At 37.7% G+C, this 16,735-nt stretch overlaps 1 protein-coding gene across 2 annotated transcripts in view; it reads left to right on the top strand.

Moving 5' to 3' along the window:
• LOC121300054 (BMP-2-inducible protein kinase-like) overlaps positions 1–16,735 on the top strand; it is a 64,201-nt gene that overhangs the window by 25,697 nt on the left and 21,769 nt on the right. For both annotated transcript variants that reach the window (XM_041228427.1, XM_041228419.1), the window contains exons 2-6: positions 6,987–7,105; positions 8,895–9,000; positions 9,405–9,547; positions 10,915–11,036; positions 13,477–13,558. In XM_041228427.1, the coding sequence (XP_041084361.1) occupies positions 6,987–7,105; positions 8,895–9,000; positions 9,405–9,547; positions 10,915–11,036; positions 13,477–13,558 (572 nt within the window). The remainder of the gene's footprint in view (positions 1–6,986; positions 7,106–8,894; positions 9,001–9,404; positions 9,548–10,914; positions 11,037–13,476; positions 13,559–16,735) is intronic.

The raw sequence follows: 16,735 nt of genomic DNA, 5'->3' as shown, positions 1-16,735 counted from the left end.
ATGGCTTTTTGGCCGCAAGTCTTCCATGAAGGCCACTTCTGACCAGACTTCTCCAGACCTTAGATGGCCCTTACTTCCTTAGTGTCATTTGAAACTCCGCCCATCATCACAGTTTGTGCTCAGCCCTCTAGTTTCTAGTGAGATGGCACTTTCGATGCAGATATATTAATAAGCGAACAGTGAATTAAATAAAATAAAATTTGGGACTATTACAGTGCGGATGTATACACAATAAAAGTTTCTGGTTTTGTCTTAATTAAAATGTGTGAATTAGTTTTTATTATTTTTCTTACTACAAATGACAGGTAGCTGTGTTATAAGCAGCATAAACCACTTCGGGCCGTGCGGTTCCGATGATGTGTGTGTGTGTGTGTGTGTGTGTGTTGTATAATATATATATATATATATATATATATATATATATATATATATATATACCACTTCTGGGGTGATTAAAGGCCCTCGGCTGACTCCTCGGGCCTTATCACCACCCCTGGTGTGGTATATATCATGGGAACTGCATGGCCCGTCGTGGTTTATACTTCACATATACACTATAATAATAACCAGGGACATTTTTAGCACTATTAAGCCATTTCTTCCCTTTTTTTTTTTTTTTTTTTTTTGTAAACTGAAGGTCAGAGTATTGTCTAATAAAACCGATTTTTGTAAATTTTATTAAAAATACTACTGTGGTAACTTTTTCCAGTACATCGGAAAGAATATGACTTTTGATGCTTAAGAATAGGATTAAAGGGTTAAACTTACTTATAATCGCGCTGCACCTTCCAAATTGTAACAAGACAATGAGACAGGTAGTAGGACTAGCTTGGTAACTCTAGCAACAAATGATAAACTGAGGCCCACTGCTCAACCAAGATTGACTCCTTGTGATTCCCAGGTGCTGGAGCCTCTAATTCAATGTAGCTATTGTAAGTAGGAATCAAGAAATCAAAAAAAGGAATCAAGGTTACAAGGAAAATTACTTTTCTTTGTTCTGAGTTTGTCTAGACAGTCAGAAACATTTGATAGTTTATTTATGACAGTGTTACGTGTTTTATTGTGCAATTGTTTCCTTTACAATCTAGAACTTGTTGGGAAAAGTTTGCATATTAAGAATACTAATTGAGTTAAACCATTCCACACCTTTTAATTATTTTAAATTGGGTATCTAAACACCAATTCTCCAATAAACCAATAATAGCATTCTGTATCCACACAGTACATACCCAGATTACCAGATTATTTTACTGTACTATGCCCCAAGGCTTCTCCTGTGTGATTTTAATGCAACCATGCTTTGTATTCAGACAGCCCAAGCAAATATATTTTTGTCTGAAAACAAATGCTCTATTGTATTCTTGCTTTTGTGTTTGCTCTTGCTCACCCTTGTTCTCTCTTAGTGGAACAAGCAATGACTCTGCTGTTGTTCATGAGAAATGGCTGCTTATATTAGTGGGACTGGTATTGATTCAAAGAAGAGAAACTTGACCAAAGCACAGTCAAAGCTGCCTGACAACTAATGCTGTAGCACAATCTTCTAATAGATATTTCTATAATAAGCATTTTGCAGTCAATCTGTTTACACTTCTGTAACTGGATCTGTTCTTGTAACAGCTACTGTAGTGTAACAGGCACTGCAACCACTGCCATACACACTAAAAGGGAAGAAGCACTGTACTACCGTAAACAGTGTATATTATACAGTCCAGTCAAACCTGTTATACATGATCATTTATTTATACAGAAGGTGCTTCAAGTTGGGAGAATGTCGTATACCTGATTGGTCATTCTAGACAAGTAGTCCTACTGGCCAATGCTGTACATGTTTGACAGTACAGTAACTTGGTGTTTTAGAAGAACTACTGTAAATCTTTCAGATTATATATACATACACACACACACATACACACACACAGTACCAGTCAAAAGTTTGAGTACACTTGCTGGAAACTAGGGTTTTTCATAATTGACTGGTTTACGTCGTAGTCTTTTCTGTAAATCTTGAAAATGAAAACGCATGTTACAATATACAAAACAAAACATAAGGAGTATCAAAGCAATGTTCAAGAAAATTGAAAATTGTCTTTAAATCTTGGATTCCTCAAAATAACCACCCTTTGCCTTAATAACAGCCTCACAAACACGAGGCATTCGGTTAACAAGTTTCAGCAGGAAATCGCCTGACGTGTCTTCCCAGCTCTTCTGCAGCAATTCCTAGAGATATAGGGCACTTGTGGGTAGCTTTGCTTTGACTCTTCTGTCCAGTTCGTCCCATACAAGTTCTACGGGATTGAGGTCTGGAGACTGGGCAGGCCAGGTCATTAGATTGAGTTGTCCTTCACTTTCCTTCTTCGCCAGATAGTTCTTGCACAACTTTGAGGTGTGTTTCGGGTCATTATCTTGCTGAAGAATGAAGGACTGCCCAACTAGCCGTAATCCTGATGGAATGGCATGCCTCCTGAAGTATGCTATGATAGCCGTGCTGGTTGAGCTTGCTATGGACTTGGTAAAGATCACCAACTCTGTCACCAGCAAAGCAACCCCAGACCATGACACTGCCTCCTCCATGCTTGACAGTGGGAACCACACATGCAGAATTCATGCGCTCACCCTCTCTCTTACAAATACTTGACGATTGGACCCAAATATTTCAAATTTTGACTCTTCGGTTATTAAGACCGACTTCCACTCCTCAAACGTCCAGTTTCTGTGTTTTTTGGCCCAGGCAAGTCTCTTCCTCTTATTCTGCACTCTTAACAATGGTTTCTTTGCAGCAATTCTTCCAGTTAGGTCAGCTTCACGCAATCTCCTCTGAACAGTTGATGTTGAAACATCTGTACTTCTAGTAGCATTTAGCATTTATATTTCAGGGGCAGTTAAAATTGCCGGTTTCGCAGACTTATGACTCGAATTAACTTGTTCTCTGATTCTGAGGTCACCCTTGGCCTGCCTGACCTTGTTCGGTCCTCATGAGAGCCAGTTTCTTCAAATTGTTTGATGGGCTTGGCCACAGCAGTTACAGACACTTGCAAAGTTCTTGCGATTTGTCTTAAAGATTGACCTTTATTTCTTAAAGTAATTACAGACTTTTTGCTTAACTGAGCGCGTTTTGTCATTTTCTGCTCCCTTACATTCAGGAATGACAAACTTGTGCCTATGCTACCTATATTTATAGTAATCATGAACTCTCGCCTGTTAACAATAATTGGTGACAAAAGGTTAATTAGGTAACATGCTAGTTAACTCAGAGAACATCTAACAAAGACACTTTTATACTTATGCCAGTGTTCTAACACAGTGTTATACACATTTTGGACTTTTAACTGACTTGGGCTTCAAACTGAAATCCCCTTGCTTTGGGTCACCTTTTCATTGAAATTGACAAGATTTACATTTTCATTTAAAAATACATTTTTTGAATGCAATTCACTTATGATTATCAGCTTATATAAGTACACGTATCATATAATGAAATATTAAGTGTTTATAGACAAGTTATGCAGTTAATTATAAAAAACCTGGTTTCAAGCAGGTGTACTCAAACTTTTGACTGGTACTCTGTGTGTGTGTGTGTTATATATATCTATATCTCTCTCTCTCTCTCTCTCTCTCTCTCTCTCTCTCTCTCTCTCTCTCTCTCTCTCTCTATATATATGTAGGGCATGTACAGTGAGTGCATCTGACATTTTCCCTCCTTATATATATATATATATATATATATATATATATATATATATATATATATATATATAATGGGAAAATAAATGTCAGATGCACTCACTGTACATGCCCTACAGTATGATATCTAGAGGAAAGCCCTAGTCCTTTGTTAGATCTTCTATTGTATGGAAATAAAGAGTACATTGCCATGGATTCCTGTGTTTGCTGTTGTTTTTCTGGCTTGATAACATGGCATTATCAAATTCTGTTTGCTAAAGCCTTTACCTGTCCAGCAACAGCAAGGATTGTTGCTCCAGAGGGAGAGCTTTAACAAGGAATACATACTAAATGAAAAAAGTTACCCTTTTTTTGCATTCTGGGTATCTTTTACATCACTAATAACACTTTCCAGTGACTCATATGGTGATAATGAAATACATTGTATGCTTGAACTCCAGGGCCACTTTGTTGGACTACAGAGTGCAGAGAATAGCCGCCTGCCTGTTTGGAGCTCTTTCAGCTCAACAGAGTGCTCATGTTAGTGAAGTTCCAGAGACTTCAGGGCTATATGATAGCAGCTTCTCAGACTCATCCATTGGGTCTCCTGCACATGTGCTCTTTGCAGGCCTGATTCAACAGCAGGGTTTTTCAGCATGCGTTGAACCGTAACCGCCTGTTGTCTCATCACTGTCTAAAAGCACTCTCTTGGTGGAAACAGTCAGCCCATCTATGCTTCGGCGTAGCACTAGGCAGTGTCCAGCTTGGGTTGGAGTGCTGTGTGGAATGGCAGGGGTGCGCAAGGTGCGTGGAACCCCCCTTGGCAGGGTCTCGGCATCAGTGTTTTAGAGCTGCGGGCAGTTTATTTTTTGCAGGAGGCTCGTGGGAGACGTGCTCGTCTGCACAGACAACACAATAGTGGTGGCTTACAATAGTATGGCCATCGTCTCCATCGTATGGCTTGCAAGCTTTTGCTCTGGGAACACGAGAACCTCCTCTCACTGCAGCACATTTACCCGAGGTGAAAAATGGGCAGTGGATCTCCTCTCAAGGAGAGTCCCCAGCGCCCAAAGTGGTGAGCCTCATTTGGGACAGGTTCAACCCTCTTTCCCCTTTGGTTCACTGCAATAGGAGGTGAGGACTGCTGGCAGTAGTGGCCAAGGCAACTGTTATGCCTTCCCACCACTCGCCCTGCTCCTGCTGTGTCTGGAGAAAATCAGACAGGACTGGGCCAAGGTGCTCCTAGTAGCCTCTTATTGGCCCAAGAGGCTCTGGTTTTCAACTATGATGCAGCGCCTGAGTGGGCTGCCTTGGAAACTGCCCAAGCACTGCAACCTGCTCAGTCAGGCATAGGGGACCTTAAGGCATCTTGACCCATCGAGTCTGCAGCTTTTGAGCCTTTTGGGGCTTTCTGATAGGGTCATTGACACCCTGTAGAGTGCCAGAGCAGAGTCCACACGTTCCCAGTACGCGTGCAAGTAGGGTGTTTTTCAGATGTAGCGTCTATCTCGTGGGTTCAGCCTCACAACCTGTCCCATACTGCAATTTTTGCAGAACCTTTTTGAGGAGGGTAAATCCCCTTCCACATCTATCTGGCAGCCATTTCAGCGTGTCATGTCAAAATTGACGGTCTTCCCAGGAGCTTGCTTCCTGGCAGGAGAGTTTTTGAAAAGGGGTCGGCAGCTTTGGCTGCCTATGAAGGACGTTGTTCCTCACTGGAGGTTAATGAAGTCTCTATTTGAGCCCATGCATTCAGCTGAGCTGAAATTTTCATCGCTTAAAGCAGCTTTGTAACCTCCGCAAAGTGGGCGAATGAGATGCAGGCATCCTCCATAGCTAAAGCCTGCTTAGTTTTTACAGAGACCAGGACAAAGGTTATGCTCTGTACCAATTCTGCCTTTTTGCTGAAGACGATCTCGGCTTTCCACATCAACCAGTCTGTGGAATTTTGAGGCTTTCCTTCCTCCTGCTTTCCAGTCTGACAGAGAGTGGGCGCTCCATACACTCTGCCAAGTGTGGACCCTGGCGTACTACGTTGGTGGGACAAAAAGTTGGAGGCAGTCTGAACAACATTTTGTTCACTATGAGGCGAAGTCCCAAGGTAAAGCCCTGTCTAAGCGGCGGCTGTCAAATTGGATAGCAGACAGCCAGGACTTCCTATGAACTGGCCAACTTACCCCTCCAGAAAAGCTCACTGCCCATTCCACAAGGGGCATGGCAACTTCGTGGGCTTTGTTCCAGGGTGGATCTGTCAAGGACATATGCAAAGCAGCAGTGTGCGCTACTCCCCATACTTTCACTAGGTTCTACAGACTGAATGTCGTGGATTCTCAAAACTCTGGCTTTGTAACTAGTGTTAAAGGTGGCATCCCAGTCGACCCTTACAACACTGGCATAGAGGTGAGTTTCTCCCTCAGTTTTTTCGCCCTTGGTACTGTTTACTGGAGTTCCATATGGTAACGCCCAAGGCAGCCTCTCCGGTTAGCCTTGTAGCATTCCAGTCGTTCTGCAATAATGCCCTTGCGACAGCTTAAGTACACCCACCATGGTAGTGGTTACATTTCGTACTTGAAATGGAATGGTAGGTTATTCCCCTGAAATAGAAATGTGGGGGTGGGGCATGACTCTGCCACAGGCTCGATTTGAGCAGTTTTGGTATGTCCTTATTCAAGTGTCAGGGCCTTTAAAAGGCAAATACCCATAAGGTAATGGTTACATTTGTTTCGGGGAACCAGGATTATATTAAAGTAACATTTGCTTTCAACACCAAAATTGAAAACATAACCATTGCTCGTCAAAAATAGCTTTTGAAATCTAGTCCACTCGTTCTTTTGCTATACCACCAGACCTAAGTATTGTCCTCCAGTGACAAAGATTTCCTCCAATAAAAACTTTAAACTTCCTTTTAAGCTACAAATATCGGTGTACTGTAAGAGTTTGTAGTTGTTGCACATTTTTGAAAGAACTTTTGTTCATAAAGCTGCCTTTTTAAAATCTATCTAAAGGCATTGAATTGGATGGCAAATTTCAGAAAAGGTAGTTTGGTGTTCTGTAGGATATAAAACAAGCTATAAAAGACAATAGAGAATTGTGTCTACATTGAATTAACGTTACAGTAGCTGTGACTAATACCGTTTGTCTTTTGCTATTCAGTAAGGACCGTATATGCTTTCGTTCACACGTAGCAATGCAAATGAGAATGCAGCTTACTGGTGGTTAGATTAATTGAATAATTAAAGAAATCGATTGTGTTGTAATGTTACTGATGATTCCCTTTTAACTGCTGTGTTGCTGTGATATTGACTTAATTTTAAATTGTATTTCAGGTGGCTTTTCAATCGTGTTCCTTGCTCGGACCCACAGTGGTGTGCGCTGTGCTTTGAAGCGAATGTATGTGAACAGTGTACCTGATCTAAATATCTGCAAGCAGGAAATAGCAATCATGGTAAGCCGAAGTAAACACAACTAATACAACTAAACTTTCTAATTGTAATGTTTTTTTTTTCTCCCTCTCCTTTTATGCTTGACCTTCAGATTGTCACACAGAGTGATGCACACATCATTGTAACTGTGGACATTCTCACCCAATTCTAATACATAGAGGCCTACACTACGTACAGTAATGGATGGATATAGCATGTACCCACCAAAGTCTGATGAAGGAAATATCTGCATTCTTGTTGCTGATTTAATGTTTTGTACCTTAGATTTGCTGTCTGTTCCCCAGGAAACCAAGAATGTGTGACCCTGATGGTATTAGTACATAAAGAATAAATAAGCTGATATAGGTTACTGATCCACAGATGTGGAATTTAGATTTTTACGGAATTAATGTGTACAACATGTTCCATATAATGTAGCCTGCAGAGGCTGCCACTAAACTGTAATTTTAATATAAATATTTTTATATTCCTATATGGTACAGAGTGAATGCATCTACATGTGTGCTGAACAAGCTTAATACAGTACAGCTACGGTACATTGCTGCCCTTGTCAACCTTTTCTGTAACCTCAAATAATTCAGAGAGGTTAGTTAGACAGGATTTCCTCCATTTCAATCCACACAATCTACAGTACAGTGACTCTCCTATGAGGTTGTTGTTTATTGCATGGTTAAAACAAATTTCATTGTGGCTGAAAAAGTAACCATTAGATGATTTCTATCCTTATTACTGATGTGAGGTTGTGTAATATCTGGTAATTTTATGATATGGAAATCCCCAAATAGTCTTAGAAATGCAAAAATGTGATCTTGAGGTCAAGAAATGACTCACTTGCACATGCACCATTTGCTTTGTTGTGTGTGTGTGTGTGTTTGTTTTTAATATGAAATAGTGTTTAGTATATTTATGTAATTATTACATAAATGAAGTTACAATAAACTCCTTAGGAAACATGAGGGTTGGGGTCAGTTACACCCCCCAATTCTTTTTTAAAATACATTTCCAGTTCCAATTTACATTCCCTTTTAATCAATTCCCATTCCCATTCCAAGCCTGTCAGAAATGATTTGATCTCCACAACGTCAAAGGCCTGATCTGTCAAGGCCTGCCACCGAAACGCACCATTTCTTGTAAAGTAAACTCAAACAGTTAATGTTACAAAACTGACTTAATAAAAATGTTATTTTTCTGTGAATTAAGTCATGTTAGTGGAAAGAATATAAGTTCTGCTGTACTATATATTTACTGTAATACACACAGTAAACATATATACACACAGTAAATCTATACTATATATGTTTACAGAGAGCCAAACTGAGAGTCTCATTTTTTAAAAATCATGGACATTCATTTTATACATGCTCTGAATACTGCTATGCAATATATCCGAGGAGTAGTACAGTATATCATTGTTCAGCTGTTGGTCTTTATGAATATTATGTTTCCAGAAAGTGACTCCAAAGTAGCCACAGCCCAAAATACCCATGCTGGACAGCTGTAAATTAACGCATAGCGCTAACTCTGTCAGCCCGGTCCTGGTTTTACATTAAGCCTTGGCTAAAACTCTCTCGGCTAATAGTATCCCCCAATTACTCTCCCAGTTAGTGAGGAAGTCAGCCTTCAAACTCACTGGTTAAAGACCCAGAAATCTTCCAAACTATAGAATGTACTTTGGTCCTGAATGTACTTTATGGCACTGGTCCTGTCTATGAAGCACATAGCATTGATTATTGATTGAATAATCAATTGATTTTTTTTAATTCTTCCATTATGTTCTTTGTTTTGTTGCAGAAAGAGCTATCTGGTCATAAGAACGTTGTGGGATACTTGGACTCTGCCATTAATACAGTTGGTGATAGTGTTTGGGAAGTGCTCATTCTCATGGAGTATTGCAGAGGTAACAACTACTGTATACTCTTGTTCTAGTATGTCAGAAATATTTTTTATTTATGTATGCCTTCAGATGTTACATGGTTACAATACAAACACACAAGTTTTATCATTTGGTACAGTATCTGCTAGTAAAAAAAAAAAATCTATTCATTTTAGTCTCGTGTTTGGTAGATACCGACTTCACGGAAAATCTAAAATTAGACTTGACAAAATTGCAGATCCCCTTTCTAAAAACTGAGAGTTTTAAAGAGGCAAGCCTTCTCATGCTGGTATTGCTGCTGTCAAAAAGTTGACAGTTCAGCAGTTACTTTCCAGAAGAGCAAACCCAATTAAACAAATGATTTATTTGTTGTGCCGTGAGCTTTCCTATAGAAGGGTAAATGTGATGTTTCCTGCATATTTTGACAGCGGGCCAAGTTGTGAAGCAGATGAATCAGAGGTTGCAGACTGGTTTCACAGAGCCAGAAGTCTTGAGGATATTTTGCGACACCTGTGAGGCAGTTGCCAGGTTACATCAGTGCAAAACTCCAATCATTCACAGGGATCTGAAGGTATGAAGATAATCCCTATTGCCAAAGAAGCTGAATCATTCCAGACAGTTTTCGATGCCATGCTCAAAAGAATGTGTAGAAGTAAAGTGTAAATTTCCTTTTGTTTAATTCAAATAATGTTTAAACATTTTACAACAATATTTAATATATTGATATAATCTGAGGAAAAAAAAAACTCTTCAGTATCAAAGATTGTATTTATAATATTGTTTTTTTGTTTTTTTATTAATACAATTTATTTGTAATAATGATGATAGCTGTAAGTGTGACACAGTGTTTACTCACTTTCGTCTGTGTTTAATGAAGTAAAATCTTAATCCACAAATTGCTGCCTCTCCACATTAGGCTACAGCCTTTTTTGTTAGCAGCATAAAGTGTTAGTACAATGTTCTTTGTCGGTAGCAAATAGAGGTTAAACAAAGGAAGGTTTTGTCCTTGGTTATTGTGAAGACTATTGTACGCTCTACAAATGAAAACAATGTGTTTGCCTGGCTATGGACGAATAAATATGTATGCAGTTGAACAATGAACAGAGAAACCCATGAAAGGCATACATTTGTTTTTGCTGCTGGTTTTCTTGCTCTGTATTTCGCCCACTGCTTCTTGCAAAATGTCTTGCAAAATATTTTCCCGATGATGACACGTTAACATCAGATCACTCTGGCTCAGCCTGTGTGATCTTGAAGTAACTTGTGTATTTGGCTAGATTTTTCACCCAGTGCAAATCAATTTGCTCATAGCTTTAAATATGTGATGAATATTAAATATGGGACATCTCCCTGCAACAGTGAATTAGTCTACCATTTTTTAAATAAAATGAAATATTCTGATACCAACAACAACCTTACAGTGGTTGTTTGTTATTGTATTTTAAATGGTACATATTTGCAGACCTATATACTTTATTAATATATAAATAATGTTTACTGTAAAGATGTTTTACACTGATAGTTATTGAAATGGGGAGTACAGTACAGTGTGTGTTACATCAGAAACAGACCGTGCTTTCAAATGCTAGAGCAAGGTTTGTGTATTGGTACTGTGAGAACACTCTTAGAGCAGTGTTTGTTCTTGTGTGCTTTATAGAATGAACACCATTTGGAGGTTTTGAACTGAGAATTGCCCTTGTTTGTCCTGTTAATAAAAATATTGATATTGCTTGTAACAATTTTGGAACCCTTCTGTAATTATATTGAAGGACTAGGTTCATTATGTTCTTTGATTTGACAGTAAATGATTGCAAACTATTAGGGTGTTACAAAAGAAAAATCACTATAGAATATCATATTCAGTTTAAACAAAATTCACATCTAAGTTTCTACATTTGTATAAAAGTAAATTTGGGTTTTGTTTTTTTTCTCTTAAAGGTAGAAAATATTTTATTAAATGACCATGGCAACTACGTCCTGTGCGACTTTGGCAGTGCCACGCATAAGGTTCTTAACCCACAGAAAGATGGTGTAACAAGCGTGGAGGACGAAATAAAAAAGTAAGCAATGATTTTTAAACTCTTCTGTTACATAAGCTGACGTCTACCTAAACCATTCCACTACACTGTATAAGTGCACATTTTGACTGCGTTTGTAGTATTGTACTCTGATTGCTAATTAAGAGCCACTGCTATAAAAACTGTTGAAATTTGGTGTCGGCACTGCAATCGAATCAACAAGGGCTCTTGGCAAGAGTGTGGGACACTCAGAAAAAGGATTTACAAGCCAGTGGGTTTCTGTACTGTGCTATTTCAGTAAAATAATGGTATTGTAAGCATTATCCTAGGCTCTAGTGTTTTAAACACTTAAACATTCCAACTGTGTAAGCGCCTTTCTGGGTGGCAAAATACAACATTTCCCAAAGAATAACTCAAGATGACAGAAGAATTACCTTTCACATGACTCTGTGGGTATTTCTTTGTGTCGTCTTTTCTTTATTGCTGATGTTGTCATCCTAAAGAAATGTTCTAGAACTTTTTCAATCCACCAGTTCTGTTCTCGAATGAGTTTGTTTATAACAGTCATATTAGAAAGATATGTTCCTTTTGGCACAGGCCACATAGACAAACAGCTTTTGTTTTGAATTGGTGCTAAAAGAGCCATCAGACCAGACACTGCTGAATATCTTTGAAACTACAGTATGATTGAGTTGTCAAGCCTTTTTTTTCTTCTTTTTTTTACTAAAGCGATAAAAGGAGAAAAGAGATGTTCAATGAGTAAAAAAGAAAGTCTATTTAAGAGTTGTTTTACTCCAACTGTGTTTATTGCCAGTCTATAATTGGATAAATACCCCACCCACTCTATCGCGGATGCCGGGGTCCAGTATAAATCCACTCTATATCGAGGGCCGCGATATAGCGAGAGACCCATAGAAAAACAAATAGGCTAATAACAAATACGGTACAACCACTTCCTTGTTTTATCGGGGGTGTCATGGTCCAGTATAAATCCTCTACGCAACCTGCTTTTTTTCTCATTTTTCGTATAAAAAGCAGCACATCACTTTAATTCGTACTGCGGAGGGTAATTGCTTCTCATCAACTTCAGTCTCCAGTTAATTTAATGAGTCTTCCCCCTTTCTCAAATGCACAAACCCGTTGTGTTGAAATAATCAATTCCCAACAACAACATAGGAGGCTAGTTGCTAGGGAGCTGACGTCACTGCCTTGTGGCTTTTGCTAGTGCATTGCTGCCACAAGTGAACACCTCGTTGGCTAAAATAAAAACCGCTTCAGCAAGTAGATATTTAATTTGCTTTGTGTTGTTGTGCAATACGTGTGTATGTGATAAGAGTATGAAGTTAATGATTTTGTTCTTAATTGTATTTTATATTGTTGTGTGTGATGCGCAGAACTAAATAAAATGAACAGTATTTCTGAGTGCTTGTGTATATTGCAGCTAAGGCATACGCAGTTAGACAGTAAACACTAGGAGGCAACTCCAGAACCGCCACATATCCGAATCCGTAGTATAACAAGGGGTGGATGTACGAGGTTAGAACTGTTACACATTTAACAGGGTAGCACTTACTAAGATTTAAACATATCTGGTCGTAAAGATTTCCCTTATAAATGTATTTATTTTTAACAAAATTCATACTTTTTATTCATGTTGGAACTATCTGGATATATCCTTTTATTTATCACGGTTACATCTTGTCTAGGTTTCCAGTGTCTGATAAACTGAATGAATAAAACGTCTATCTAATTTAGTCTGAAACTGGCAGTAGCCTCTGAATCATAAGTGTATTTGATGTGCTGTATTGTATTTTAAATATTAAACAACTGATTTGGGGATTGAGAGAAGAGATGCTAAATGAATCTGCTGGGCAGAAACTGTCCCAAACCCTGTTTATTATTTAGACTACTCATTTTGTTTTGTTAGTGTCCTGCACAACTGTACTACAAAAAATTCAAAACTAGATCTCCATGCTTTATGATACCAGTCACTGATCTCGATAAAAGTGCTTTCTGTATTGCCGCATCCTACCCATAACAACGCAAATCTGTACATATAGGCTTAAAATAATGCATAATATTTCACAAAGCAAAATGCAAAGAACTATACCCAGACCACTGTTTTGAAGATTATCAGTATAAATGTTTTTGTTCAGAAACTTTGGCATGCCCTCCACACAACACTGATCATAGAGAGAAACATTTAGCTGTGTTTTGAAGTGTGTTTATGTAATAGAAACTGTTTGAGATTTGTGTTTCTTTCTATCCAGTTTTATAAAAATGTAGTGACTTTTTATATCTTCAAATGTTGGCATAGTATTACATAAAGATTAATATAACTGGAATGTATTAATGACGAAATGAGATCGGATTGGGTTTATTTTTTCCACAATATATTGTTCTGTGTTTTGTTGCTTAACGATTTAGAAAAAGTAAGGTGACATGTAACCCTTTAAAGCGTATTGATTTATTCTTGCTGTAGGTATACAACGCTGTCATACAGAGCTCCAGAAATGATTAATCTTTATGGAGGGAAGCCAATCACCACTAAGGCTGATATATGGGTAAGGATATTCTATAACCTTTCATTTGCATCAGTAAGAAAATAAGGCAGCGAAAAGTAATTAGTTTGCACTCTACCGTTCCATGGATACCATTGACTTTAACCAGGAAGTTACAGTTGTGGTGACAACACCTCCCCCATAATATGTAAAAAGATTTCCAATCTAATCCCTGTGTAATGGCATAAGCATGGGAACGGTGAATACAGCAAGGTCTGACATCATCTCCCTGTTTGTTTAGCAAACAGATGTGAAAGAATGATGCAGGAATTGTACATTTTCATCTTGCATCACATGAACCCCTGCTCCCTGATGGAGTTGTTCCTGCTTATCTGATGCATTGGTCCTGCAACGTCAAGGACTTTACCGTAATTGCAAAGTCAAAATACTGACCTGTAAAATGAGCACTGTAAATATTAAATATCTAAAGTGTATGCTTTTGACAATTCTAATGGAAATACAGTTCTCCTATCACCCCTGCTTTTTGCCTGTATTAATGTGTGTGTGTATACAGTTGTAGTCAAAAGTTTACGCCAATGGAAATTTTATAATTCCTAGAAATTTCTCAAAGAAATAATTGTAGGAAAAATCTTGCTTTTGTGGATGAGGGGAATTTTTTTTTTTTTTTTTACAAGAAATAGATTATTTCTACAATTATTTATTTCAGCAATTGTTTTGCAATAGTCCTAAAATGCTAATTAAAAAGTGTTCATACCCTGACAATGAAACTTAAATTAACAGCACCTTTAGCAATAATAACCTCTTTTTAAATGATTAGGGTATTTGTCAGTGAGCTTTTAGCATGATTCTTTAGTGATTTTTGACCATTGTTTAATGCACAATTGTTCCAGTTCATTCAGATTCCATGGACTTCTCTTGTGCAGAGCCGCCTTCAACTCATACCAAAGATTCTAATCGGATTTAGATCGGGACTTTGACTAGGCCATTCCAGAACTTTGATTTTATTCTTCTTTAACCATTCTGAAATAGATTTTGATGTGTGCTTTGGATCGTTGTTGTACTGGAACATCCAGTTGCGCTTTAAACCAAGTTTTGTAGCGGAGGATTTCAGATGATTGGGCAATATCTATTGGTATGGTATTGGACATATTTTTACCATGTATTGGAAACTAACTTAACTGTGCCATTGGAGGAAAAACAGCCCCATAGAAGGATATTGCCACCTCCTTGCTTGACAGTAGGTATGGTGTTCTTTTCTTTATATGTCTCACCAGACGTTCTCCAAATGCAACGACTATCAGTGTGACCAAATAGCAATATTTGTTTCATCACTTCACAAAACCTTTGACCAGAACTCATATACATCATTCAGATGCCGTTTTGCAAACTTTAAGCGATTTGTCCTTGTAAGATTTGTCCTTATAAACTTTTTCCTTGACCTGCGACCATTGAGACCTACACCATGCAATACTTGACCTATGGTTGAAATGGAAACCCCAGTCCCACTTCACAGCCAATTCACTTTGAGTATCTTTGGCAGTCAATCTTGGATTGTTATTAACCTTCCTCACAATTCTTGTACTTGTTCTTGGTGAAAGAACCTTCTTTCTTCTAGACCGAGGGAGTGCTGTGAAATTATGAAGTCTTGTATGTCTTGATAATAGAAAAAAATAGTTGAAATAAGGATACTCAGATGCTTGGAAATCATCTTGTATCCTTCTCCAGCTTTATGACAATAAATCATTTTCTGCCTAAGGTCTTCAGATATCTCTTTACTTTTTTTCCCATATTATCTTAGTTATGACAGCAATAATTTTATGCCTAATCCTTTTATACTCTCTAAGAATGTTCACCTACAATCCAGCATTTTCTAGAAATATTTCTGCATTGTCATACTGAAATTTCTAACACCTTGTAGACAATACTACCAAAGCATCAAAGGGTATGAATACTGTTGAATTGCTGAAATAAATAATTCTAGACATTTATTTCTTGTAACTTTTTCCTCATCCACAAAAGCAAAACTTTTGCTACAAAAGATTTTTCCTAAAATTCAAAATTCTTCGAGAAATTTCTTCAAATTTATAATTTTCCTTTGGAGTATATGTAAACTTTTGACTCCAGCTGTATATATTCAGTAATTCATTTATATGTTAAAGGGGTAAGAAAAGATCTAAAGACATTTGTAACTACTTTCGGTTTTAGGTAGCTAAAACATGTTTAGGAGTTGTAGATTTCTAATGTACTGTATGGACCTAGAAGAGAGACAAAAGCTATGATTGTGTCATGGCCCTGTGTTGTTTTCTTCAGTTGTTTATTTTTAAAATATGTATATATATATATTTAGGCCACATACTGGGTGAAGTGTTTATACAACAGTCAAAAAGCATTTACAGTACATTATGACTATCGTCCTTTTTAGCTTGGTGGAACCTCTCTTTTCAGAGAAGCTCTGATAATATTACCATTAGAAAGTTGTACGTGCCGTCTAGGAGTTGACAGATGTGTATATTTTGGTCTGCAGGGCTTGAAAAGAAGGAAAGTTGCTAAACCAGTGCATTGTTAACAATGAAAAACAATATTACAAAAGAGTATGTCTTAAATTGCTAAGTGGTGATTGCTGACTGAGATCTATACAGTATGTGTGTAACAGTCTTCAAAAAGGATCCCAGCACCAGTTTTAAAGAATGGACCAAATATCTTTTGATTAATTTATCTGGGCTTCTGAGCATACAAATATGCGCCAGGTTGTATAAGACAAAAGCCTTTATCGAATAAATGTGTTTGTTAACCACAAACAAAACAAACAATTTTCTGTGTCTCTCAGGAAGAAGGCTATGATACACAAAGAAATAGGCCCATTTCCTGCATCACTCATCTGTGAAAAAACAGATGATTCCTTTTGGAGATTATTATAGCCAACGGCTCTAATGAAGAGTTTTCTTGCTGTTTTGTAATGTATTGACTGCCAGTAAAAATTGAAACTGAGGTGACAGAATTAAGAATACATGAACAACCCTAGTTCAAGCACATTAAAATGATTTTATGTCCTGTGTGCCGACCAAAGTGTAGTGTTGCAAAGTACTTCTACTGTTGTCTTCTTTGTGTCAATAAACACCATGGAAAATGTCATTGTTCCAGTGGTTAAAACTGTTTAATATGGTTAAAATGACAAAAATACTTGTTTTTGGTTTAGCTGTTGACTATTTTTATTCTGGA

The sequence above is a fragment of the Polyodon spathula genome, chromosome 2 (genome assembly GCF_017654505.1).
Source record: "Polyodon spathula isolate WHYD16114869_AA chromosome 2, ASM1765450v1, whole genome shotgun sequence".
Lineage (NCBI taxonomy): Eukaryota > Metazoa > Chordata > Actinopteri > Acipenseriformes > Polyodontidae > Polyodon > Polyodon spathula.
This window is presented reverse-complemented; position numbering and strand designations above follow the sequence as displayed.